This window comes from Montipora foliosa, chromosome 2 (assembly GCF_036669935.1).
Source record: "Montipora foliosa isolate CH-2021 chromosome 2, ASM3666993v2, whole genome shotgun sequence".
In the NCBI taxonomy this organism is placed as follows: Eukaryota; Metazoa; Cnidaria; class Anthozoa; order Scleractinia; family Acroporidae; genus Montipora; species Montipora foliosa.
In genome coordinates, this window is record NC_090870.1 from 12,051,896 (window position 1) to 12,076,895 (window position 25,000).

Consider the following 25,000-nt stretch of genomic DNA (forward strand, 5'->3'; position numbering starts at 1 on the left):
TCACATGGTTCATATGGGGTAGAAACTTAGCACTTCACATTACACTCTAATCAGTTACGTCTGTATTATTAAACGGCGTATTCTTCTCTCGTAGAAATCCCCAACAAGCCAGTGACTGTCTTCGGAGCTGAAAACGGAAGAATAAAGGTGGAGCGTCGTTTTAATGCTGAAGTCTCAAACGTCCTTATTGTGAACGCTCGAGCTCTTGGAGACAAAGAATTGGACTGCACAGCGAAATTTGACATGGGTGGGGAGATTTTATGACTGGTGTTTGTTGAAAAGTAATCTTTGCGATGATCTTCATTTCTCATTAGTACACATGATCATTGGCTTGACAATCTTACGCAACCTTCTCAGCCAATCAGCGATTCTTAAAGCAAACTCAATGTGGACTTCAATACGTGCTTTGCACAAGCTGCGTTTGTTTCAGTGGTTCAAAGTAGTTACTTTAGTTGAGGAAGGCGCGAAAGGCGCGGCGTACTATGCACAAGTACAGACTATAGATTTGACGGTTGGATAAAGAACCGATTTTTTTTTACGAGACGGTCTTCTTTAACCTCAGTAATCTTCAGCGCCCTCTCCTCAAGAAGATGGGCGACAAGAAGACAGTAACCGCATTGGTTCTTGACCTCAATTTCTCCTTGCCATTTCAATTAAAATCCCGTTTAATAGAATGAAGTATCGATTTGTTTGAACATTGCACAAATCATTGTCACTTAGCTGGTGTGTAATGAGAAACAAGTCCCATGTTTCTGGAGACACCAATAACAATAGAGAAATGTACGACTTCTGGTGAGGGAACAAAAGAAGGTAATGAGAGATCTTTTGTTTTCGTCGACCAACCGTGTCAACACGGCGTGGTGTAATCGCGCCTCAAAGGGAACGCTGGCGTGAATTTGTTAGGGGATCAAGTGCGTTTATTGCCCGTGTGAACGTCTTGGAAAGCGAACTTTGGTTTCCCTTTTCTCGCAACTTAAACATCCTCTCAGTTACCGTCCGTCGGACTAGGCATCTCTTTTTAATCCATGACTTGGCTTAAATTGGTATGGATCGAGGTGCCACACTGACACTGTAGCATTTTTGTATCGGGCAAGTTTGCTGAATGCAATCTGTATAGGTAATCACATGATTTCGAGTGCAGTTTGGAATAGATAAGCGAGAGTATTTTTTTTCAAAGACGAGCAAAATTACAGGCAAGGGGTGATGTAGCTGCTCTCGTAACCTATAATGTGATTGGCTCGCTACTAGCCCCCCTCCCCCCCCCCCCCAAAAAAAAAAAAAAAAAAAAAAACTAAAAAAAAAACAAGCAATTGAAACAATGACTTAAAACCATAGAGGCTGCTTGCAATACCAAAACAATAGCAGGTTTCGAGAGCGGCTACACTACTGCAGGCGAGTGCAATTTGTAGTCTTTGAAATAATTTACAAGTGCTTATTTGTTCCAAATTGCACAATAAAAATTAATAATTTACATGAAAAAATTCGAGATGGTTAAGGTGGCTTACTACAGTTTTCCAAAAGATCATTATTTTGAAATCTGTGAAATTAAAGCAACAGGATGTCTCTTCTAAAGTGTTAGTCACTGAAATTGACGCAAAAAGGAAATTTTTCCTAACAAATAAATGCAAATCAGGGGAAAATGCTAAATTAAATGTTCTGTTTTCTGCTGTCCATGTTGTCGTCGATGTCGTCCTTACGTAAGCTCCGTATAATGATGTTAAGGACGGTGCCTACTATTGTTATTGCGCATACGTTCTGTGCATCTCCAGATACTCGGATTTCCTATCGGCGGTGCTTATTAATACAGGGATATTTTTGCACGGTTCAAAACTACGCGGAGGAAGCAGAACTTAGTAAGTGCTCCTGGTATCCAAAAAGAAAATTGGGGGTAACCATGCATTTTCCAGAGATAATTAAGCTTCAATTTGGCAAAGAACGCCATACATTGCTTTGTATTTTAAAGCTTTTTACAAATATTGTTGATTAATTATCTTCGAAAAATGCGTGGTTTCCCCCCAATTTTCTTTTCGGATTTCAATAACACTTGTTAAGATCTGCTTTTCCCGCATATCCAGGAAACCGCGCAAAAATGCCTTTGAATTAGTAGGCACCTTCCTTAAGAGAGCGAATCCCCATATTTAGCCCTATTCCGATGAAAATTGCTTGAAATCTATTGCTAGTTCTGTAATTTTCAAGTACAACACTACATTGGTCAGTTGGTGTGAAGGTGGACCGCGCGGTCTTGAAACTATAGACAACAGAGAAAAATAACTTTCTTAGCTTGGGATGAATCTAACAATGAATTTCAAACAGTATATCTCAAGGCAAAGGTATTCGCTCTATCACCTCTAATTCCCTTGTTCGCCGTTAAGAACTTCTGAATTCATTCTGCGTAAGGTTGATGGGTTCAACCTGAAGTTTTGCGGTCGGGCACACCTTCATATTTAAACTAACGATGCATTTACTCTGTTGTAGGAACCATTAGTATTGAAGCTGACAGTAATGTACGTTGTGAACGGTGAAAGCATACAGAACAGCGTGACTTACACAATGGAAGAAAAACCTCTTTAAGCGAAGCTAGTAACTGCCTGGTGAACGAAAAACGAAAACGGCCCTGGAAGGGAAAATAGAGCCAGCAGATTATCTCCCCGAAACCCCCTTCTTTTATTAAGAGAGTTTTGCTTTGTGTCTTTTACCCTGGCTCCCAGTATTGAAGCTGACATGCAGTTTCGCACATTGTGAAAAAATGGGGTTCCGTCTGCAGGTACCGGAGCACAGATTACGTAAAACAAAAGAAACAAAAGACAGAAAACAAAACAACTCCAAGTAAAGACTAGTCCCAAGTGACCAAAAATACAATGCTTTCCGGTACATGCACAAAGACCAAAAAATGGCCGGCAAAAGCCGTTTTGGACCTGAATTGACCGAGGCAGATAAATAAAATCAATATGGAAGAGTTGTTGATCCTGAAGTTTTGAATAAAACAATACTTCTCGGGCTTGCTGGATATAAAATTATTATAACCAACTTGGCACTACGCGCCTCGTTGGTTATCTGTCACTTCACATCCAGCGCGCCCTTGTAGAATAATTGTTAAATATCATCCCGGGATGGAAGAACTGGAGTGAGGTACAAATGGCAGCGGCTGACAGAGATGGTTGGCGGGATTGTGTTGAGGCCTTATGTGCCACATGGCACGAAGGAGATAGGTAGATGTTTTATAGAGTATTTTCACCGAAGCAAAAGAAAACGTTTGCATGACAATAGAGCTCCGGAATTCCCGGAGGATCATTTAGGAACACCAACATGGCTGCCGTTCCTTTATTTTAGGGACACCAACATGGCCGCCGTCACGTCACGTGAAAGTCTGGTATTAAACTGCTCTGATTCGTGTTGTAGAATCTATTGTTTTCAAGGTCAAGTCATCATTTCTTTTGTTTAGTCTTTTGTTTTCGGTTTGGATAACAAGTAGCCTGTGCACGAGCTTTCAAATGCGAAGAAGCAATACAGGCACGCGTAGATCGACTTTCGCAGCTTTGCCACTCGCATAGACTCGCGGCTACGCCGCTCGCACCACGAAAACTGGAAGCCTCGTTGTAGGCTAAGGAGAAAGCCTTCGATGGCTTCTCTAGAAATTATTCAAAGTTTACCATGTTCGCTGAATTCTAGGGTTATTTGTAAATCCGTAGTTTTGAAGACATATGTATGTTTCAATCTAGTTTTAATCGAAAACAAATCAATTTTCATCAGTGTTTTGTAGTCCACTGCTTGTGTAGAATTTGGGAGTTAATAGGTGACAAGCTAGCCTTGTGAAGTTAAACTTATTTGTTTGGTTTATGAAGGCGAAAGTCAATAAAGTAGAGCCATGTACAGTTTCTTTTGCTTTGAATTTTCCATGCGAACCTTTGAATTTTACGCCACGTTGCCCTGATTACCCATGATGCACTCAAGAGCGTGAAATGCCGGGGTCATACACCTTATTCCAAAATGGCCGCCATTTTAGCATTCTTTTGTTTCCATGCAAATTGGCCCTTATGGCCTCGTTCAAGGTTAAATATTCTTTTGAATTTTGCGTTTGAAAGCGAGGCCATAAGGGTCAATTTGCATGGAAACAAAAGAATACTAAAGTGGCGGCCATTTTGGAATAAGGTGTATGGTTTCGAATCTCGTAGAAGTCACTTGAATTTTTCAAATGTCTATGAGACACAATTGCTTAAATTCAGTGTCCAGATAAGTGCAAAGAAATGTGCAAAGATCACTTCTCCCGTTCATCTATTTCTTCATTCATTTCAGTAACAGGATCAACATTTCAGTACTAGGGAATTCAGTAAGAAACGGCGACGGCTACGACTACGACAACGCCACGAAACAATAATATCATTGGTTAAAAGAGCATAAATAATCGTGCTGCACGTGCAGCACGGATTTTAACAAGTATCTTAGCGGTCCTCTACATAACGACGATGTGAAATCACCAAATTTGAGGTTTTGACGACAGCGTAAGCATGCAACAGAGAATCCTTCATTCTGTGCTTTCACTCTGAAACCGCTCATACAAATTTATTTTTAGGATACTTCGCCCATATTGTAGGACGTGAACGGAGACTGAATAATCGCGAAAGATTATGATGGAGCCAAGTTATATTTTGAGGTGACGCTTCCGTTGTCGACCGTCGCCGTCGTAGGTCGCACACGTCACAGGGGTGTCACCTGATTGCACATTCCTCAGGTGATTCTCGCGCCTAGTCCATCTAGTGCTACTGATAACCCCTTATCAGTATCAGTAGATAGAGTAGGCGCGAGAATCACCTGAGGAATGTTGCTGGAATATATAAATAAGTGACTCAGATGAGAGCGTTGGAGTTGACGAAGCATAAGAGGGAAACTTTAAGCCTTGTCATGACAAGGTCTGGAAGACAAATCAAGGCGTGGACAAGCAAGACAAAAATGTGAAACGCATTGTGATGACCAATGACTTATTCTATCAGGAGCTCCTGATTCTATTCAATTTGTCTAATAAGACCATGTTAACTAACACAGAAACCCGGAAAAGAAAACAATGTTTCATTTTCATCAAGGAAAGTTTCTTTGTTTTTTGTTAAGTTAACCGTGACGGAAAAACAACAACAACCCTTTATTAATTTTGTAATACAAATTACAGTGATGATCCTGTGCAACCCGGAAGTAGGAGAGCTATTCGAGGCGGGGAAAAAATAACCGTTAACCGTACGTGAAAAGACAATTTTGTAACCTTTAGCTGTGAAGGCTACCCACCCTCTCATTGTGACCCTCTTCAACACGCCGGTCAGGTCCCCCGCCCGGGAGGAAAACGCACTCATCGGTGTGTTGTGCACCAGATACCCATAGGAAATCACCGGTTTCCGTTTGTTAACAAAAGTTCAGTTCTGTTGGACGGGGTTAATCTTGGATACATGTATTAGAAATACCAGTACCGACATCACGTGCTCATGCATCTTTCTGAGTCAGGGTGGTCCGCGCCATCGAATTCTTCCATCGCATTGAAATTTCTTCGGAACTCCGAGCTTTGTCATGGACGTCTTTCAAGCAAAATCTATAATTAGGAACGAAGTGAAATCCTTTCATTAAATTTGATTGAATTACCCGTTGTACTTTTCGGTGTGCAATTATGCTCCATCAACTGAACCGGAAGTTGCGTTAATCTTTTTTCCATATAAGGAGGTGTCATTTGCCTTTCTCGATTGATGAAAAGCTTCACTCATACGTCGAGAACAATTGGGAAAGAAAATTAACTGGTCGAGTACGTATCGAAAGATGAAACGAGGATCTTTAGTCGCAGTTGTCTCCAAACTCTTCTGGTCGTGGTTTGAAGTTTAAATACAGAGAAAATGTCATGGTTTAGAAGAAACACCGTTTGGTTCTGTCATGTTTTGCTACTTGACGAAAGTGAACATCCAGTTGAGATTAGAGTAAGTGGGCAAACTTCTTGAGTTGAACCCTTATGTATATCTGTCTATTGTGTTTTCTTTTGTGTTTACTTTGATAAAACTCTTGGTTAGAGCTTTCATCTTTCGCGATCGTTTGGAACTTCGTGAACTACTCACGCACGAATCGAAGGCACAGGCTAAGTAAACTCGTCAGTGTGTGTTCGTGCGTAGATCGATTTCAGCTGATCGCGAATTGATATGACTACGAAGTCATTCACCGGTCATTAAATGTGAATAAAGCTCTTGTCTGAAAAGATGGCAAGAATTCGAATTCATGCAAGCCTTGCTCTAAAAAGCAATCATCCCGAATGCGTGCTGGCGTAGTCACATTTGACTTCGCGTGGGCCGAAAACTTGCAAATGTTTACACGAAGGTCAAGTTGTTGATGAGAGCGAACTGTATACAAAAACTCTTGATATTAAGCGCATATTTCATTTGCACAACGTGAGTTCTCTCTCTTCTAATTAAATACCCTTCGGTTGTATTCACTTTTTTCATATACGTACGATCTTGTAAGTTACGTAAGCTTAAATTTTTCGATGTTTTTTGTCGTAAGATGTGTTAACTAGGTAGTTTACCCCGAGAGAATGCAGAAATAATATCAGCTGGTTTGTATGTTTTCAAGTTCTTCCATTGTTTTGCCTCCTTTAATTTGGAAACCTTACAAATCTGCATAGACAATAATTCCGCATACTCTTCCCTTGTAAGCGTTCTCAAATTTCTTACAGTACTTAAACAGAGTAAATAGTCAAGATTTTTCGTTTGAAATGCCTTGTAGTTAATTAAATATATACCAGCTGCGGTTTAAAATGTTAACAACATTTTCCTGTAAAATTCCTTGGTAGTTTTTTTGCGGTTAATACGTTACCGTTATCCAACTGTTCAACTGTTCAACTGTTCAGTTAACTCCACCGTTGTAGTTCAAATGTTTTGAAAATTGGTTGACGTGTTTTTAAAGACCTTCTGAACCGGGCACACTTTCTTGCGATTCGACCTTTCATGAATAAATTAATTCCGCAGCAGGAAACGAAATGGAGGGAAATTACTACAATGTACTAAGTTGCACAACTTTTACCTTGAAATCGATTCCCTTTTAAATCCTTTTTTCAGTCCACATTTAGCAACTTAAAGAGTATTTTTTTCCTGTTGAAAAAATTTATGGCCAGGTGTTTCTTTTATGAATGATAATAAAATATTATTATAATTATCACTATTATTCATTCAATATATTTTCTGGCTTGTGATTAGCTCGGATCCCTGCATGAATTTAGCCAACCTTGAAAAAATGGCCTCTTTTAGGTGCCAAAATGGCTGCCACATTAATAAGTAATTAATGAAAGATGATCCTAAATGACTTATCTAACTGTTAAGCTTATAATTATTACAAATAGATATGTCAAATAACCAGCAACCGCTGAGGAAATGGCAACACTTTTTTGTGAATTCTTTGCGAAGAGTTCAATAAAGATGACTATGCGTAGTGTAAGAGCTGATAGTAGTGCATCCTGGGACCTTGGTTAATTCTGTTATCTGTACAAACTATAGATAAGTAGAGTCTCAGCCAGAAAGCTAAGCTAGAAAATATTTCAGTGTCAGGTAATTGATTTTGTGTGAGATAATTAAGATGTCAGATTGACCTTAAATCTAATTGAATGACATAGTTGTTTTATTTCGTGTACACATACTTTCAAATGCATTTGAAGGTCCAATACAGTCCTGTAAATTTATGTAAGTTGTGCCAATTGTTTTTGTTGAATAGCACATGTGCTTTCTTTTAGCATTGCAAATTTCTAGTGCAGTTATTGAAATTTATGTGTTTGAAGAGTCTGGTTTTAGAAAAGAAAAGCCCTTAAAAGAGAAAAAAAGGGTGCCTTGATCACAAATAAATGTGTGGAAAGGATATCAGCTATTATTATTTTGTCATAACAGAATACATGATTTTTGAAAAATCAAAGAGAAGGCTATTCCATTTCTACTGGAAACCAATCTAGAATAAAAAAAATATGCACCCTTTGTTTATCTATCCTGCAAGCATTATAAATCCTCATGTCCTGATAAATTTGAATTCTTTTCAAGATGGGCATGATGACCTTCTGTTGTCATACAAACGTTCAAAATTATGTAGAGCTGATTTGTTTTTTATGGAAATCCATGCAGATTCATAATCTTTCTCTTTGATTTTTTTGATTTGCAAATGGTGACAAATCACAAGCCATGTACTTGTTTGAAACAAGCAACTGTCTGCTGTATGTGGATATTGCCATATTGCTGAGATTAAAATACCCCATCCTTATTGAAAATGTACAATATTAAGCTCTCAGACAGTACTATCCCTGAAGGCTGACAAAGTCCCAAACTTTTAATCCATCTGGTTCTTCACCCTTCTTAATCTTCTTAGAAAAGAACTTAATTTTAGGATTTAAAGCACTACTTAACTGCTAAAGAGAATTAAAAGGTGTCAATTTGCTTACTATCTTGTGGTAACTTTAACCTCTTGGAGATATTTAAAAAAAATTATCTCCTTTCCAGTCTGAGGTAATTTAATGACATTCTTTTGAGAGGTTTTTACCATATAGCCCTTAGAGCACAGGTGAATAATTAAATTAGGGTATTGCTGGCTGCACATTTCAATTTAATCTTTTTGTGGCAAAAAATAAATGCAACGACATAAGTTCACCACTGTATATTCTTAAATACAGTGTACCCTACCTCAATTTATTATTCTAAATAACTATCATGATATAATTGATCTCTTGGGCAGAGTTTTAGGGTGAATAGCTGTAATCTCTATTTTTAAGGGTACTTTTGTGGTTTATGTATTTATGTTAGGTTGTTTCATGGAAATCTTTAGTTAACTTACTGACGAGTAAAGTCGTCTGGCGTTATTAGACAGAGTTAAATACTCGGGCATTAGACAGAGTAAAATACAAAGTATGGCGTGTTCAGGCCAGCTTGGGAGGTTAATCACGACTTAATCACGAGTTTAAAATATAGTGTTGGCTTAAGCTGTTTGTAACAAATGGGGTGCAACACCTACGTATACCCAAATACCAGTATAAATAATATTACATTCCATGTGGTTTGTCTAGAATTTTAATAATTTATTTTTTTGCAAGTTGGCATATGGTTTCTTTTTTCCCTAAACCTTTTGTAGATCCAGAAAAAAGAGAGTTGTTTTGATCTGTGGCCTTGGCATGGTTGACATAAGAGATCAATATTGAGATTAAACCAATAATAATTATTATTTTAGAGCGATTTTTCAAATGAGTGTCGTAAAACCAAAACCAAAGTAATTACTTTGACCAATCAAAAAGGACGGACACAATCCAGTAAACCAATCAAAACTCGAAGTAATTACACATAGCCGACACAAAGCACGGGAAAATGTGCATGCGCGAGCCACAATTGGTTTTGGTTTCACTTCTGATTGGTTGAAAAAGTGGCTCGAGAACTTTGAACCAATCACTGAGTGAAGAAATCATAAACCAAAGTAATTCACTAATTACTTTCGACACTCAATTGAAAATCGCTCTATTAATTTTATCATAACACATGTAAATCTGGCTTTGAGAAAGTATGAAAGGCCCAAGTCAAAACCACCCAATGCCACTGTTATCCTTGTATTGTAATCATTCTCGTGATGTTAATTGAAAGGTCCTTTAATTCAAGAATGGTGTTATGCCACATGCTTTGTTTAGTGTAATGACTGATATCTGGAGTGAATCATGGTGATGAAAATTTGAAATTTCATAATTATGACTGTGTCCCTTGTATTTGAACTTTTTAGTAGAGCCTTACCACATTAATTAAGTTGGGGGCCAAGAGTCAAAAAAGTTTATAGAGGATATTACATGGTGGCGCTTAGATATGAATTTTATTTGTTGTGGTAAAAACAGTATTTTATGAATGAGCACAGTGAGTGAGTAAAATATTGTTTTTAGCACGAGAAAATAAAATTCATATCTTCAAGCCACTGTTTAATTTTCGTCTATTTATATAGACAGGAGTGTTTTTTTTCTTTCTAACACCGAGAACAAACTTTATGGCAAATTCTTGCAGCTCGGCAGCAGGAAGTTCTTCAATTTTCTTATTTCTTCTTCACTTGCAAGGAAGTCTGTCCTTGAATAATTTTAAGGAGGCTCGAAAAGGTTTTTCGTTGCTATAGTGTTTGCGAAAGGATGAAAGATACCAAAGAAGGATATTTCATTGCGTAGGCAAACTATAAATATCTTTGCAACTCTATTGTTTAGTAATACTTGAAGGGCACTTATGATGGCATTGTAGGTTACCATGGCAACACGCCAGGTCCACAAAAAGGACCTCTAAATTTCAGTTTTTGAAAATTATGTGAAAAACTAAGTCGGTGACCTACTGTTTTCTCTTCTTTGTTGGAAATCCCCCTAAATTCTTTAACTTCTTAGTGAGTATGACAAAAAGACCTAACCCATTGTTTCCCAGGGGTTCCCCATTGACGAGTAAAATACTAAGTCTGGCCGGCTTAGGCCGGTTTGGACGTCAAAGGGTTTTAATGGAGACGTAGTTATTCACTCACAGTGAGTGATTAACCCATTGTTTCCCAGGGGTTCCCCATTGATGAGTAAAATACTAAGTCTGGTGTTGTACAGTAAAATACTAAGTCTGGCCGGTTTAGGCCGGTTTGGATGTCAAAGGGTCAAGATACACCGAAAAAGGGCTTTTTATAGTTTATAGAAAATTGTACTAGAAAACTTTCCCTGAAACTTTTTTATTTGAAGTGCCATCATGAATGATACGTGCATGCGAAAAGTCAAGATAGGTCACCCAGCCAAATTTTAAGATAAAGACAATTTTTTTCCGCAGGTTTTATTTCTGGCTCGTGCGATTTTACGTCGTATTTTCACTTCCGTTGTGTTGCACGCACTGCTTTTGATAGAAATTTGATTCATTCAGCTGACATGTGTTTCGTGGTTATGGTGTGTGTAGGTTACGCGTACACGCAGCTAAAAACCCTTTCAAGCCTCCTTAAGTTGTATGAAGTTTTATTCTTTGTGTTAGCATTTTCTTGTTTCTCAGAGGAGGATTTTACGTCAGCTTCAGAGAACTTTACAAATCTTTTGCTCACCATTTTTCACTGACTGTTTGCACCAAAACCATACAAATGCGGGAAATGATGTCATCAATATTGAGGGTATAAAAAATACACCACTTGGGTGCCAGATGTTGTTTTGTATGAATTTTATGAGTGGTCTATTTTCCAGCAAAACACTCTTGTATATATAATAAGGACTATTAAGTATTGGGTGAGCAGATGTGAGTGTGAGGTGGTGAATTATAATAATTATTATGCAGATATTGGGAAGTATTTGGCCTCCTGAAAAGGCCATAACCAAGATACCCATTATTCTTCATAATAATTATAATAGTTACATACAAGCTTAGTTTATTTAGAATGACTTGATATGACTTGATTATTCTTCAGTTGTTTTTAAAAATAGATGAAATACGTGTTCATAGCTACTGTGATTGGACTACAGTGTATAACATGTGCTTTTTTTAAACATGTATAAAGAGGACGACTAAGGGAGATGAAGTGCTAGAAAAAGTTTTCAAGCATCTTAATCTGTTGGAAAGAGACTACTTTGGACTACGTTATATTGACGGGGACAGTCAGTCGGTATGTATTAATGAACACCTATCACTGTGACTTAACTCTTCACTGTTATTATCCTTTGATGTTACATTGTCTGTCAGGATTCAATGTGCATCCTCCCTCCACTGTCCTCTTTGAAACCTCAACTTTAAATTGCAGACTTCCTTTTTGAACAAACAAAAAGCTTGAAATAAAAAAGTTCTCACTTAACATGTAAAAAAAAAGTATAGTTAACCCATTGACTCCCAGGGGTTCCCCAGTGACGAGTAAAATCGTCTGGCATTAGACAAGTCTGGCCGGTTTAGGCCGGTTTGGACGTCAAAGGGTTAAACGCCTACCTTCAGCAGACAGGCATTGCGTGCTGCGGAACAATTTTCATATGTGAAAATTCCACCCGGAGCTGAGATTCATCTAGTCTCCCTCGCAGCCGTTTTTTGTTTTTGCGGAACGTTGCGTGACATCCAAAAAACGGCTGCGAGGGAGACTAAGATTCATCCAGTAAGATCACTACGATAAGCAATGCGAATTTCCCTAACAAAAACAAACAGTCGAAAAGCCTATTGGTGGAAGGTGGGCCTGTAAGGTAATCAATTCATTTCCCCAAGAAAGATCTACCAGGTCATTAAGTAACAGTTTTCGAACTGTAGGCTGCAATGATTCGAGGCTGACCGTTTAGAAACTGATAAGGCTGTTAACCCTCCTCCCCTCGAATTTTAGCTCAGTGACTTTCTACAGCACTGATTTTCTTGATTTTTGAAACATCTAAGGTAAATACATGATCTGAGCTGTGAAGTGTTGTTATCATGTTAATTAAATCACATGATGTAGAAATAAGTTCCTAGACAAGGAAGCATCTGCAGAGAAGTCACTTCATATCACACATACGGTGTACTGTTTTTCATTACAGAGATGGTTAGATCCAATGAAGCCTGTTGTAAAACAGTTAAAAGGTATGAAATGTACTGTATGTTACAGACTGTATAATTTATATATGATGACTATGTCCTTGTTCATTAAATTTTATTAGGACCTTTTGACAATTAGGAAAAGTTTGTGTTCTCAACATTTTCATAGTGTACATGTACATGTGTATTGCTTACATGTATTCAAAATGATATATACTTTTAAAATGTGGCAAACTCTTGTCGAAATTAAACAAAAAAACATTGAGAATAATAAGCAAGTTTTTTATAGATTTTTTGTTCTTTCTCAAAGTTATTAAATTTAAGTTATAAGGTAAATCTTATTCCACTGTGACTTTCATTCAAAGCCCCTAATTGGGCAGCTACCTAAAAATGGCCCAATTTGCTGTGAATCGCTCTTTTTTAATAATTGGCTTTATTTACTCTTTTTTCCTGTGTTTAGCTGGCCCACCATATTTGTTATATTTTTGTGTGAAGTTTTATGCTGCTGATCCTTGTAGACTACATGAGGAATTGACAAGGTTGGTATGTAGTATGTTTGTGAGCAAATTAAGAAATAAATGCTTTTCAGACCTCTCTGCTTTTGGAGACAAAAATTGTCTGGCATTGATCTCCCATATGCCCAGGGGACAATTATGGATTATGCAAATTAGTTGTTTCTTCTTTAGAACTGTTCTGTTATCCATACAACAAACAACTTCATAACCTTGACCGTTCCAGTCTGACAGCAAAATCTCAAACCTCAGCCTAGCTGTATTGACCTTGCTATCACTCGGTTAATATGGCAAAGCCTCAGTTTGAGATTTTGCTGTAACGACCTCACTCTTGGTTATTAAGTAGTTATTATTATATGGCTAGTGTCTCTGGCCAATATAACGCACACTCTGATTGGCTAAGAGTAGCTAAGCGCCAGGGTATTATTCTCCTGTAATGCCCACAGGCCGATTATGGATTATGCAAATTTGTCTTGTCTTCTTTAGAACCGTTCTGTTAGCCATGTAATCCCGTAAAGGTCCATGTATAGGCCGTACCTTTTTTCTTAAAGTTCAAATCAAAAATCGGGGGTACGGCTTATCTACGGAAGCATCCAAGGTTGGAGTTTTCTAAGGGCTAATTAATATTCATAAAAAACTTCTCAAGATGTCACTGAATAAACATAGAACAAACTGAAAGCATGGTGTTGTTGATCATTGCCTTTTTCATGTGGTGGTGAGTGATGGCTCCTTAAAGATCGACCCAACGGTTTGTATCTTGAAGTGGTCATTTGCGATTCTTGGTCTTCAAGAGTTCTCTCAAGGGATTAATTTTCACTTTACTTGAACAACTGAAGACCAACCTACAGGGAATTACCATTCCTCCACAAAGCTGTTTGCTCTGACACCTGCCGCCAATCACTTTGACACATATCTTTCCAGCACGTGCAAGAAAATACCAAGATACTTCCACCCCCGGGGTATTTCGCGAGTACTTGCGAGGCAGGTGGCAGACCGCTTCATTGCCCAGACTGTTCTCCACATTGCAAAGCTTGGCCCTTGTGTATATTGTTTCAATCGCCTTCAAATTCCAACTTCATGGAGCGTTTTGAAGTGGGTGTCTCGAAAACAAAGACCCAAAGACCTTAAGACCCTGAAAACTCGAAAACGAATTGAAGACGTGGTCTCCAAATTTTCTTGTTAGAGAAAATGAACCCGTTTACGTCAAGCGAATTTCAAGTCCTTTGTTTGCTACAACTTGTTTCAAAGAGAATGGAAGGTTATCTGCCATATTTAACTGTATAACCATGCTTCACGCGTGACCAGACATCTTTATTTCTTGTCGGATGAAAATAGGCCGTGTGACACTCTAGCCCTAAAAACCAACTTTAGGCCTGTGATTAGCCAAATTGAGGGTTTTGGGTTACTTTCTTCGTTTTCTTGTTTTCGGGGTCTTAGGGTCACCCTTTTGAAGTGATAATCTTGAAAAAAAAATGGCACTGTGATAGCATCTTAATTTTTTTATAGTTAACTAAAACGATAAAGGTATGACAAGTGAAATTTTGCTGCCTAAAGACAATTTATTTGAAAGCTCTTAACAATCACCATGTACATGTTAGTGTTTTGAGATCGAACTTGTATGTCCTTGTTTTTTTACTGAAAGAACGTCATTGGAACTTCAAAAAATAAATTTGAGCGTGCAAATTGGGGGTGCAGCTTATGTACAGGTGTGGCTTATACTTGGACTTTTATGGTAAACAGCTTAACCTTGACTGTTCGGTGGTGACAGCAAAATTGACTTAGCTGTATTGACCTCGCTATCGCTCGGTTAATACGGCAAGGCTTCAGTTTGAGATTTTGCTGTAATGACCTCACTCTTGGTTATTACTAGTGTTTGTGGCCAATGTAATGTGCACTCTGATTGGCTAAGACCAGCTAAACGCCAGGGCATTATTCTCCTGTAATGCACACAGGCCGATTATGGATTATGCAAATTAGTTTTGTCTTCTTTAGAGCCATTCTGTTAGCCTTGTAATGAACTTAATAACCTTGACCATTCAGTCATTACAGCAAAATCTCAAACCTCGGTCTAGCTGTATTGGCCGAGCGACACGGCAAGGCCTCAGTTTGAGATTTTGCTGTAACGACCTCACTCTCAGTTATTAAGTAGATACTGAACCAGATGATGTTTATCAATCACACAGGGAGTATTAAAGCAAATACACTGAATCACTGTGGCCCAAATTTGGTGGAAGATGTTTCGAGTTTGCACAGAAAATATCAAATTTAGTTTTGACCATCGAATGTATTGTACAGGCCGAACATTTTATTCTATGCACGAGTTATCTATTCGCATGCAGTAGGTTCATATCACAAAGGAAATGATTGATAAGTAATTCCAATGATTAATTTCACTTCTATGGCAATTGTTTCCGTTTCCTGCATCATTGCTTTCGATTGTTTCAATAACAATGAAATTAAATGAGCTGATCTGACAGTTTGCCCATGCACAGAGTCATGAAACCCTCCATTAAAGTTTTGAGAGTACTTATTGTTTCTTTCAGATTATTAAAAGTTCCAGTGAACTAGCTTGATAGCTAAGTGCACTTCCACTATATCTCAGTAATCATGAGGGCATATGCTTTAAATAAAAAAATGGCAAAGTGCTTCAAGGAGGAGAAAATATTAATTTACTTGCCTCCAACCTCCTTGAACTTAAATTTATAAGGGCTGTTTATTTAAACAGAGTTTAGCTGTCATTTTTATGGTGGCCAACTCTTAGTACATACATGTTAAGGCCAAAACTTTGTTGATAGGGCATTGGCAAAGGAGAGGGGCAGTTATGTACTTTAAAATAATTACTCTTATTCTGGATAGTTTTGGTGCTAAGAAACTGTCCCAAAGTAGCGCAGTCACGAATGTTCATGAATAAAGGGCAGTGCATACTGTAGCATAAATTTTTTATATGACTTTGTCATGTTTGCTCGCCCTGAGCTCTGAAACCTTCAACATTTGCACGGAAGGCACACAGTTTCACCATTGATGCTACCGACTTCATCCGACCAGTTTCAGTGGCCCATTTAGAGGCCTTCACGGGTTTTTGGTCTTGACTGTGTTTCAATTTCTTGCATCTATCAAAATAAAGTGAATTTATTCTTCTTTAATTTTATTGATTTAAACTTATTGACACATTGTTTTAAACAACGTTGATTCTCAGATATTTATTCTTCTTGCAAGTTAAGAAAGACATTTACCAAGGAAGGTAGGTTGTCTGTAGAACAATGTAAGACATTTGCTGTACATGTAGCCATTGCATTAGCCACGATTGGGTATTGAGTCATTACAATGTACTCTTTAGCTTGGGATTTTCCAATTGTGTGAAGATGTTATGTTTTGGTCCATTTTTCATTTCTTTTTTTTTTTCGTCTGTTTCATTTTTTATTTAATCAATAGATACAATTACATTATAGTCATAGTCACTTTTTTCTATCAATCTAATGCATTCATCCCGTTTAGTAAGGAGGCCTCCCTTGTATAAGCCCAGTGGTTTCTGGAGGTCCCCTTGCCATTTCGATTATGTCTTTTGTCAATGTGTGTTATCCATTGTACTGATTGTTCTTTAGTAACTTATTTTATTATCTGGTCAACTTATAAGTACATTTCTTTTCTTGTAATAATTTTTTTTCTTTTGTTGTATGGTGAAACAAGTAAATAAATACTTTAGATAATTCTTTTGCTTCCTGAAGTATCAATGATAACACTTTCAAAGTTACTGAATTACATGTATGCAGTAATGAAAGAACCTCTTTCTGAGATGGAAAAATCAGAACCCGTAAGTACTTGAACTCAATCAGAGAGGACTGCATCCCTATATGGCCATCAAGGCCAGAGTAACATAAAGGGAGATTGGTTGAAGGTTTAACGATGAAATGAAATGTTCTTTTGTTGTCACTATCCAGATTACCTTGCGCAACAAATGTTCTAGCTGAGATCTCAGCATATAGCATTCAGTGTAAGTAACAACTTGAATTGTTTTGACAAGAGAAATTATTTTGTTTTGCCACCCTCTTTCTCCTCCTGCTTTTCATCATCATCATCTTCATCATCATTATTGTCATCATCACATCGTAATGGTTATTAACAAACAAGTAATCAACCAGACATGTACATGTATGGGGCATTCTAACAAATGCTCCAGAATGCAGGAAATACATTCTAAGCGGCCCAACTTTCAAACATTTCCCTGGGGAGAATGCCCCTTGGACCCCCCTACAAGCTTGAGCCTTTAACTGTCCTCAAGTTTTGCCACCTACTAAAATTCCTATTGAAAACCCTGCATGATTACACAATGTAGTGTACTACATAGTATAGTAAGATAATCATGCAGTTGGTTTTATGACCTAATGGTTCTACCCAAGAAAACTGCTAAAAGAAAATAATTTTGTACTCTTACAAAATCCACATTGTAATCCACAATCTAACATTGTGTAAGTTTTAGTTCCCAGAGAACTTAACTTGAATTTTTTCTTTTCCAGCGGAGCTTGGAGAATATGATCCTAAGGAACATACTCTGGGTTATGTGTCTGAATTTAGGTTTCTTCCTAATCAGGTAACATTATTGTTTGTTACAATGACCATGTTCTCCTTTAATTTTAGCAAGATAAATCATTGTAATCATGCAATAAACTTAATGTTAAAATTTTTTGGCTGCTTCTGCTATAGCCAACCGTGTGCAAAGGACTCAAGTTAATGGTATAAGATCGGATTTAAGACCTGTTAAAGTTGGAGTACCCCAAGGGTCCTTATTAGGTCCCAGACTCTTTGCAACTTATGTAAATGATTTACCAGATCATGTTAACAGAGGGGCGTTATATATGTATGCGGACGATACAACAATTTATGTAATAGGTGACACTGTTGATGAGATCGTTCTTGTTTTACAAGAGGTTCTTGACCAGGTGTATACCTGGTGCCTTATGAATAGACTGATTATTCACGAGGGTAAATCTGAGGCAATGATTTTGAGCATTAATCCCTTCATTGGTCCTTTGAAACCTCTGAAGTTGGGTGAGGATTTTATTCAGTACATATCCTCTACTGCTTGTCTCGGGGTTACCATCGATGATAAACTGTCTTGGTCTCAGCATATTAAATCAATTTGTGTGTCATTCAATAGTAAAGTCAAAATGCTGAGACGTATAAGTTTTTTACCCAAATCTATGCTAGAAACTCTGTACTTTAAGACTGTAATCCCAAGTGTCCTCTATGGGGTTGTGGTTTGGGGCTCTGGCTCCAAATTTAAAGAATTAGAATGGATACATACTAGAGCTGCTAGACTAATTCATAAGTTGCCAAAGGGCATGACTGATGAAGATATTTTAGCAAGAGCGGGGTGGATGCCTCTTGAATATTTTTATAAATTTATAAATTTCGTATTTTAATGATTACTCATAAGGCTTTTTATAATTTAGGTTTAGAGGAAATAAATTCATTAGTTGTTAGGACCTGTAAGAGCTATAATCTTAGGAAATCTTTAAATATTTTAGTTAATAGACCAAACACTGAGCTCGGTCATAATTCCTTTGTACACAGGGCTGCAATTGCCTGGAATTCCCTATCTGATAGTGTAAGATCTTTTTCTAATCAAACATGCTTTAAAAATGGACTGAAGCAGTTAAAACATACTGTTATGAATATCACTTTTGAAAAAGACAGCTCAGTAGTTTATAATAAGCATGCCGATTTTTATTATTATTAATACATATTTTATGCTTTATTTATTTTTAGGGATTATTTATCTTATTTATCTAAAGTATAATCACTACCATATGTATGTATTGTTAATTTTATTACAGTAGGTCCACATCAGCTGTAAAGTTGCTTTTTTTCCTCTTGACCTGCTTTACTGAATAAAGTTATGTATGTATGTATGTATGTATGTATGTATGTATGTATGTATGTATGTATGCATGTAGCATAAACTGATGTTAATGCTTATCTCAATTGGCCTTTGTATGTCACTGATTGTGCCAACTTTTCGTTTTTGCTTGCACATCTGATAAACACTTGCATTTTTTCTCACCTCCTTTGATTTGAACCAATTAGATTTTTTGGTTACCTGTGCAGCCAACTTTTCAGCCGATCAAATACTGCATACTATGGCTTGCTATACATGCACATTTTAGCACATCTTATCTGAGAAATCCTAATTTTATTCTTGACTACTAAGTCTTTATGTTTTCCATTTCAGTAGTACATGTACAAAACTATTCTTACAGCTCCTTTTTCTCAGCTCAGTGTGTTGCTAAAAATGCTAACTTTAGGGCTAATAGGGATGTTTAGGCCTAAGGTACTACTCTGGCTTTTAGTTCAAGGTTGTTTCAGTGTTGGTGAGACAGTGACTTGTGACCTTATACCTGGTCAAGTATACAGGAGTTGTGATTGCCTGCTGCACTTTTTTTCTGATCTACAGTCCTGGACAAAATTTTTGACTCTTTATTTAACCCATTGACTCCTAGGGGTTCTCCATTGACGAGTAAAATCGGCTGACGTTAGACCAAGTAAAATACTAAGTATGACCGGTTCAGGCCTGCTTGGGAGTCTGAGGGTTAAAAAAAACTATAGCAATGAATAAATCTTATTATTACAACCACCTCGAAGGGGATTTTTCTCCTCCTTGAAGCACTTTTAATTAGCTTTTTTTATTTAAAACATGCCCTCATGATTACTGAGATATTCATTGTTTACATTGTTAGAACTGGTTTTGAGTCTGGTTTATTTTTCTTGTCATTCACAGAGCGAAGAGCTGGAGTCTAAAATCTTCCGTATGCACAAGAAGCTTGGGTAAGATAAAGGTCACAGTTTTTTCTAGGTCTGTGCTTTACGTCATTCTGGCCACATTTGCAAGATCAAAACAAATTGTGTTTTCAAGAATTTAGATCGTTCCTACCAACAAAATTATTCGTATGTTCTTCCCAAAATCATTCGTAATTTATTAATTTTACAACTGATCATTGGGTGGATATTATGTCAAATCATGTGCATATGTTTGGACTTACTAAAGTACAGCATTCCATTAAAACAATAATTATGCATATGTATAATTTCATATAATAACAAGAATGTAACGCTGCATAATTAATTAATATTTATCGTTTAATGAGAAGTTGTATGAAAAACTTATTTTTCATGATTTATCAGGGTACCCAATACGCCTTGAAACAATATAAGCACTTGGCCAGTGGCCTTGTGGTTTAAACTGTTTATACATGTAGCTGTTTGGATACTGAGTTGAAACACTCTCATGACCTTTGATATACTGGCATTACGTGATGATCGACAAACTGTTTGAACATCTTTGTTTTCCTATCTTAGACCAATGGTACCATCAGTGGCAGAGTTTATGTATCTTGATAAAATCAAGTGGCTAGAAATGTATGGAGTTGATCTGCACCCAGTCAAGGTTTGATTTTCATGCACTACTGCCTGTATCTTAACGTGTCTTTTTGAGTTATTTGATTTGATTTGATTTCAGCAGAGGCACCTCAAGCTTAGTGAAAGGGAAAGCCAACAAAAATATAAGGATTTGTATGGGAATCCCGATAAACAACCTGAGAAGATAATTTTACGAAAAAGCTCTCAATTAAAAAGCCTAACCTTATTGCCATTGTGGGTCGCTTCCCTCCTGTGTGGTTTTTTTTTCAGATTCGATGCGAATTGAGCCATTATCAGTTCGCTTGTCAATGGTCATAATAAAATACCAAGACTGAACACTGAATTCTCAGGAGCTCACCAAATTGAGTAAAATATTCCTGGATTAAATGTTCCCATGGTGACAATCCCACTGTAGGATTCAAAGGCAAAGGTTTTTCTTTCATTTCAATCCGCTAGCCGTGCAATCAAAGCCCTGCCAGCGACATCAGGCGGCTGTTAGGGCCCAAATGAAACAATAAAACAATGGAAAACATCCTCGCATACTTTAAACATAACATGACGACCATTGAGTTTAGTTTAATAATGCCGTCAGAAACGACAAACAAAAGACTTGTTACCAATATTAAATACATGTAACCATGTTTATACACATACATGTACATATAAACATTGTGAGGACCTTTATGCAACTATGTATTTCTTGGTTGGTGGGAGATTTGTAACCCTGATTTTGCTAGTTAACTGACGTTGTTTTCTTATTTTTTCAGGGAGAGGACTTTGTAGAGTATTTTGTGGCTCTTAAGCCTTCTGGAGTAGCAGTTTACAAGAACAAGACTCGTGTGGGGTCCTACGTTTGGTAAGCTCGCATCCATGTTGTGAGTAATCGAGGATGACTTTGGATCATGAAACATAAGAAGGAAAACGCTTTGTCTACCATGAGTGATAACAGTGTTTTTCTTGAAGTAGTGCATTACGTCTACAGAAAGTTAAAAACAATTTAGGGGTTAAAAATAAATAACATGTGTAATTGTACAAAGTCATGTACATTGCAAGGTGTGCAATCACTGGTTTTGTAATTTCCAACATTTTGGCTTTGTTGTTAGCTATCAAAGAAGTGTTTTTTAAATGTTGACCCTTGTATACTGATACACTATTAGTCAGGTGCCCTCTTAACCACTCAGCTTTCATAGATCTCCTTTCCCTAGCTAATACTATTTCAAGAATGTTGGCTTCAACTCTTTGACTTTATATCAAGTCTAGTTACACAGCATTAATAATTAATTTATTGTTGAATTCAATGTTGAATCGTTTGCAACATGCTTTGTTTAGGTCCAAAATAGAAAAGGTGGATTTCAATGGAAAAAAGTTTTATCTATCTGTGAAAGGAAAAGAGGTGATGTGTAATAAAGGGGGTTTACTTGCAACATTGATCATAAATAATGGCTCTGAACATAATGAAGCCATTTTTTTTTAGATGAGAATGTTACGTACATGTAGTATTTCTTATTTCAAAGCAATGACCTGTTGGTAATTTCTGGAGTTTTCTGCATTCTTTTTGCAAACAGTTTCATTTAATTTTGTGTTATCAAGGTTCTAATTCAGTTCTTATCTGTCTGAGTTTTTGAGGTAGACCATTATTAAGTTTCTGTTTGTTTGCGTGCACACAAAATAAGATAGCTTGTCTTCCTTCTACCAGTTATGATATATACAAACTTACTTTACCCCTCTGCTGTATATAGAGGACTTTGAAAGCTGGTAAAGCGAACAAAATAACAACAAAACTGTCAAGAATCTTGACTGGCCGAATGCAAACCAGTTGGCTATTTGCAAGTGAACCATCGACTACTAAGTAGTGAGCAGAACGTGTCTTGAGTCCAGGATCTCTGGATGTCTAAATCGTTGTATCATCATTAATCATTAATGTTATTGTTTGTGGTTGTTGACAGGATCATGAGTTTACCTTCAAATTTTATCTTTCAACCAAGTCTGCCTGCAAACATCTCTGGAAGTGTTGTTTGGAGCACCATGTATTTTTCAGGTTGGCATTTGTGGTCAGGTCATTTTTTGAGTAAAGAAGTGAAATCTAATTACAGTATATTTTAATGACTATTTGTAATTTTGGATGCTCAGAGCACAATACGTAGGTGTTTAAGAGTGGAGTATCATTTCATTTGGTTCTGCGGAGAAAACAAAACATCCTCAGCCATGATATATTCTGAAAATTGAACGTCCATGGTTGTCTCAAGAAGCCTAAAAATAATCTGTATGCTTTATTTTCATACCATAATTATAACTAAAAAAACTGAATATATTTACAGACTGGATAAATCTACATCTATGCCTCGTCGCAAAAGTGGCTTGTTTCGTACCAGCTCTACCTATAGATACAGGTACATAATTATTTGCATTGTTCAATGAGATTTTTGTCAAAATACTTGACAAGACTAAGTTTGGTTATGCTGAATGGAAGTCATTCATTTGTTTTCTTTTTTATGATGAAAGTGGAAGAACACAGAAAGAAGCATTAGACGTTGGAAAGAAGATTCAACGGTCTGATCCAGAAGTAAAAAGGTGTGAATTTAAAGAGTTTTATTTAAGTTAGTTTAACAGAAACTTTGAATATGAAAGAAATCTGGAGTGGAGTGCACCTTTTGCTGTGAAATGATTCTGTAAATGAAGTGTCACTCTGGAAAGGAAGAAAGAAAAGAGGAGAACAAAGAATTAAATGAAACAAGGAAAGCAAGGAAATAGAACAAAATTTAATGTAATTTAAATGTACTGGGAACCAAAATTAATAATAATTATTGTTAATAGTAACTGGATTCTGTAATTACCAATAGTTTAAAGGAAAAACTTACCTGGACAATGTTTGATTGTCCAAGTAAGTGTAGTTGAAAGAGGGACTTGTTGTTGTTGTTTTTCCAAGCAGAGTGTACTTTGCAGTCGCCAGTCAAGTTACTGACTGTAGGAGAAGACCTCTGCTAAGATAATTGTCAGTCATCAAAGTCCTTATTACAGGGCTAAATTCTCCCGGACAGTGGAACTTTATCAATGAATTATACAGTAATGGTTCAACAAGAGGATAAAATTATTGGGTTACTTTAGTTTTACTGTGATTTGCTCAGAAAGTAGCTGTTAGTGGATAGTAACACAACAACTAAAGCAGACCTGCAGTCAGAGGACACTGTGCCTTTCCTTGGCATGCAAACTCCAAACTTGAATCCAAAATGATCGGCATGTTAATTTGTAACTTTCATGTATCCTAATTCCTCTTAAAAGAACCTCAGCAAAATTTTCGAGATCCAAGAAAACCATTTTAAAACCATAACAGCGACAAAATGTGGCCTCTGAGCAGACTTAGTTGTTTGGGATATCGAGCCAGTAGCCACTAAGTTCACGACATTTCATTGTCAACAATTCATTTACTAGGATTTCTCAAAATGCACTGAACACTCACTTAATAACGGGAAGAACATGATGTGGCACTTGGTCCATAGTCAATTACCTGTAGCTTGTTTGTTTTTCTTGAGTAGAAAACCCAGCAAACGTTACGAGAGGAGGTTGAGCATCCAGTCTGTAGAAAAAGGTGAGCTCTCCTTATTTTGTTGCCTTGGTGATCTTCATGTTCCACCCTTGAAACTACAGCTGCATCAGTCACTAAAACATGGTTTTGTCAGTTTGTGGAGCACATGATTTGCTGCAAATAATAGTGTGTTAGGACACTCGAGACACAACTTTCCTTAAACTTGTTTCCACCAAATCACTGATTTCTTCGCCTAAAGGAGTCGAACGGACTGGCTATGACTTGTTTCCGTATCTCCGAATGCCCTTGAACAATGAGAGCCTGGGATAGTTCCCAGGCGCACTTGTGAGATCTTATAACATAGCGAAAACACAAGGACGTGACTTAAATATGCACTGGGGAGGGTAGGTAAAATGTCACAAGTTCAATTCTGGGGATGTTTTAATTCCTCTTCCGGATCGACTAATGCGATGTTTTCCTTTCAGCCGTGAGTAATGTTACAATTAGTGCAACCAGTACATCACAAGTCCAGATTAAACGTTTCAGCCAATCGGAAAATCAAACAGAAGTTATAACTGTTCCTGTGGAAGGTCAAAATGGAACTGTGTAAGTGATAAACGTATTGCCGAACATGAGTAAATTATTTAATTTAATCCTAATGAAGTCGGTAATAGAACTAAAGTTTTAAAAACAAACAGGATAACGTCTAGGAAAAATCTAGACAGGTTCATAGGACTTGTAGATATATTCAGGCTATTGAGTTTTGCTTTTAGGGTGCGTTCGATTTTTCGGAGATTCCAATAAAACATTGTCGAACACTTGCTAAAATGTTATTTTTAATATATTCTTACTATCCTTGGTGCTTCAAAACGCCAGACCTACCACGATTCTTATTCGGTGACAGGGTCAATCGAGCACACCCTTGGATATTTTTTGTAACGTACAGTTACTAGCGTGCTTACCATACAACCAGTCCGGCCTGCTCATTGCTTTAAATTAGTCGATTTTCATGTCCTCTGTCTTGGTTGCTCTTTTCCCGTTTTTCGTCGCAC

The 25,000-nt window shown here is 37.2% G+C and overlaps 2 protein-coding genes across 5 annotated transcripts in view; both read left to right on the forward strand.

Annotated features, from left to right (window-relative positions):
- LOC137992466 (uncharacterized) overlaps positions 1–1,871 on the forward strand; it is a 77,189-nt gene extending 75,318 nt beyond the window's left edge. The window contains exon 4 of one of the 4 annotated variants that reach the window (XR_011121696.1): positions 95–1,854. The gene's annotated coding sequence lies outside the window, so the exon portion shown is untranslated. Of the gene's footprint in view, positions 1–94 lie in introns of all 4 variants that reach the window. The other 3 variants (XR_011121694.1, XR_011121698.1, XM_068837816.1) reach the window with 3 other exon arrangements.
- A 3,831-nt stretch (positions 1,872–5,702) lies between these two features.
- LOC137992458 (band 4.1-like protein 4) overlaps positions 5,703–25,000 on the forward strand; it is a 39,746-nt gene continuing 20,448 nt past the window's right edge. Inside the window, exons 1-16 of the mRNA XM_068837805.1 lie at positions 5,703–5,948; positions 11,515–11,619; positions 12,503–12,545; positions 12,961–13,039; positions 16,209–16,253; positions 16,951–17,003; positions 17,527–17,600; positions 19,788–19,834; positions 20,366–20,453; positions 21,193–21,281; positions 21,755–21,818; positions 22,372–22,463; positions 22,744–22,815; positions 22,928–22,996; positions 23,959–24,011; positions 24,434–24,554. Coding sequence (XP_068693906.1) covers positions 5,868–5,948; positions 11,515–11,619; positions 12,503–12,545; positions 12,961–13,039; positions 16,209–16,253; positions 16,951–17,003; positions 17,527–17,600; positions 19,788–19,834; positions 20,366–20,453; positions 21,193–21,281; positions 21,755–21,818; positions 22,372–22,463; positions 22,744–22,815; positions 22,928–22,996; positions 23,959–24,011; positions 24,434–24,554 — 1,175 coding nt within the window. The 5' untranslated portion in view covers positions 5,703–5,867. The remainder of the gene's footprint in view (positions 5,949–11,514; positions 11,620–12,502; positions 12,546–12,960; positions 13,040–16,208; positions 16,254–16,950; positions 17,004–17,526; positions 17,601–19,787; positions 19,835–20,365; positions 20,454–21,192; positions 21,282–21,754; positions 21,819–22,371; positions 22,464–22,743; positions 22,816–22,927; positions 22,997–23,958; positions 24,012–24,433; positions 24,555–25,000) is intronic.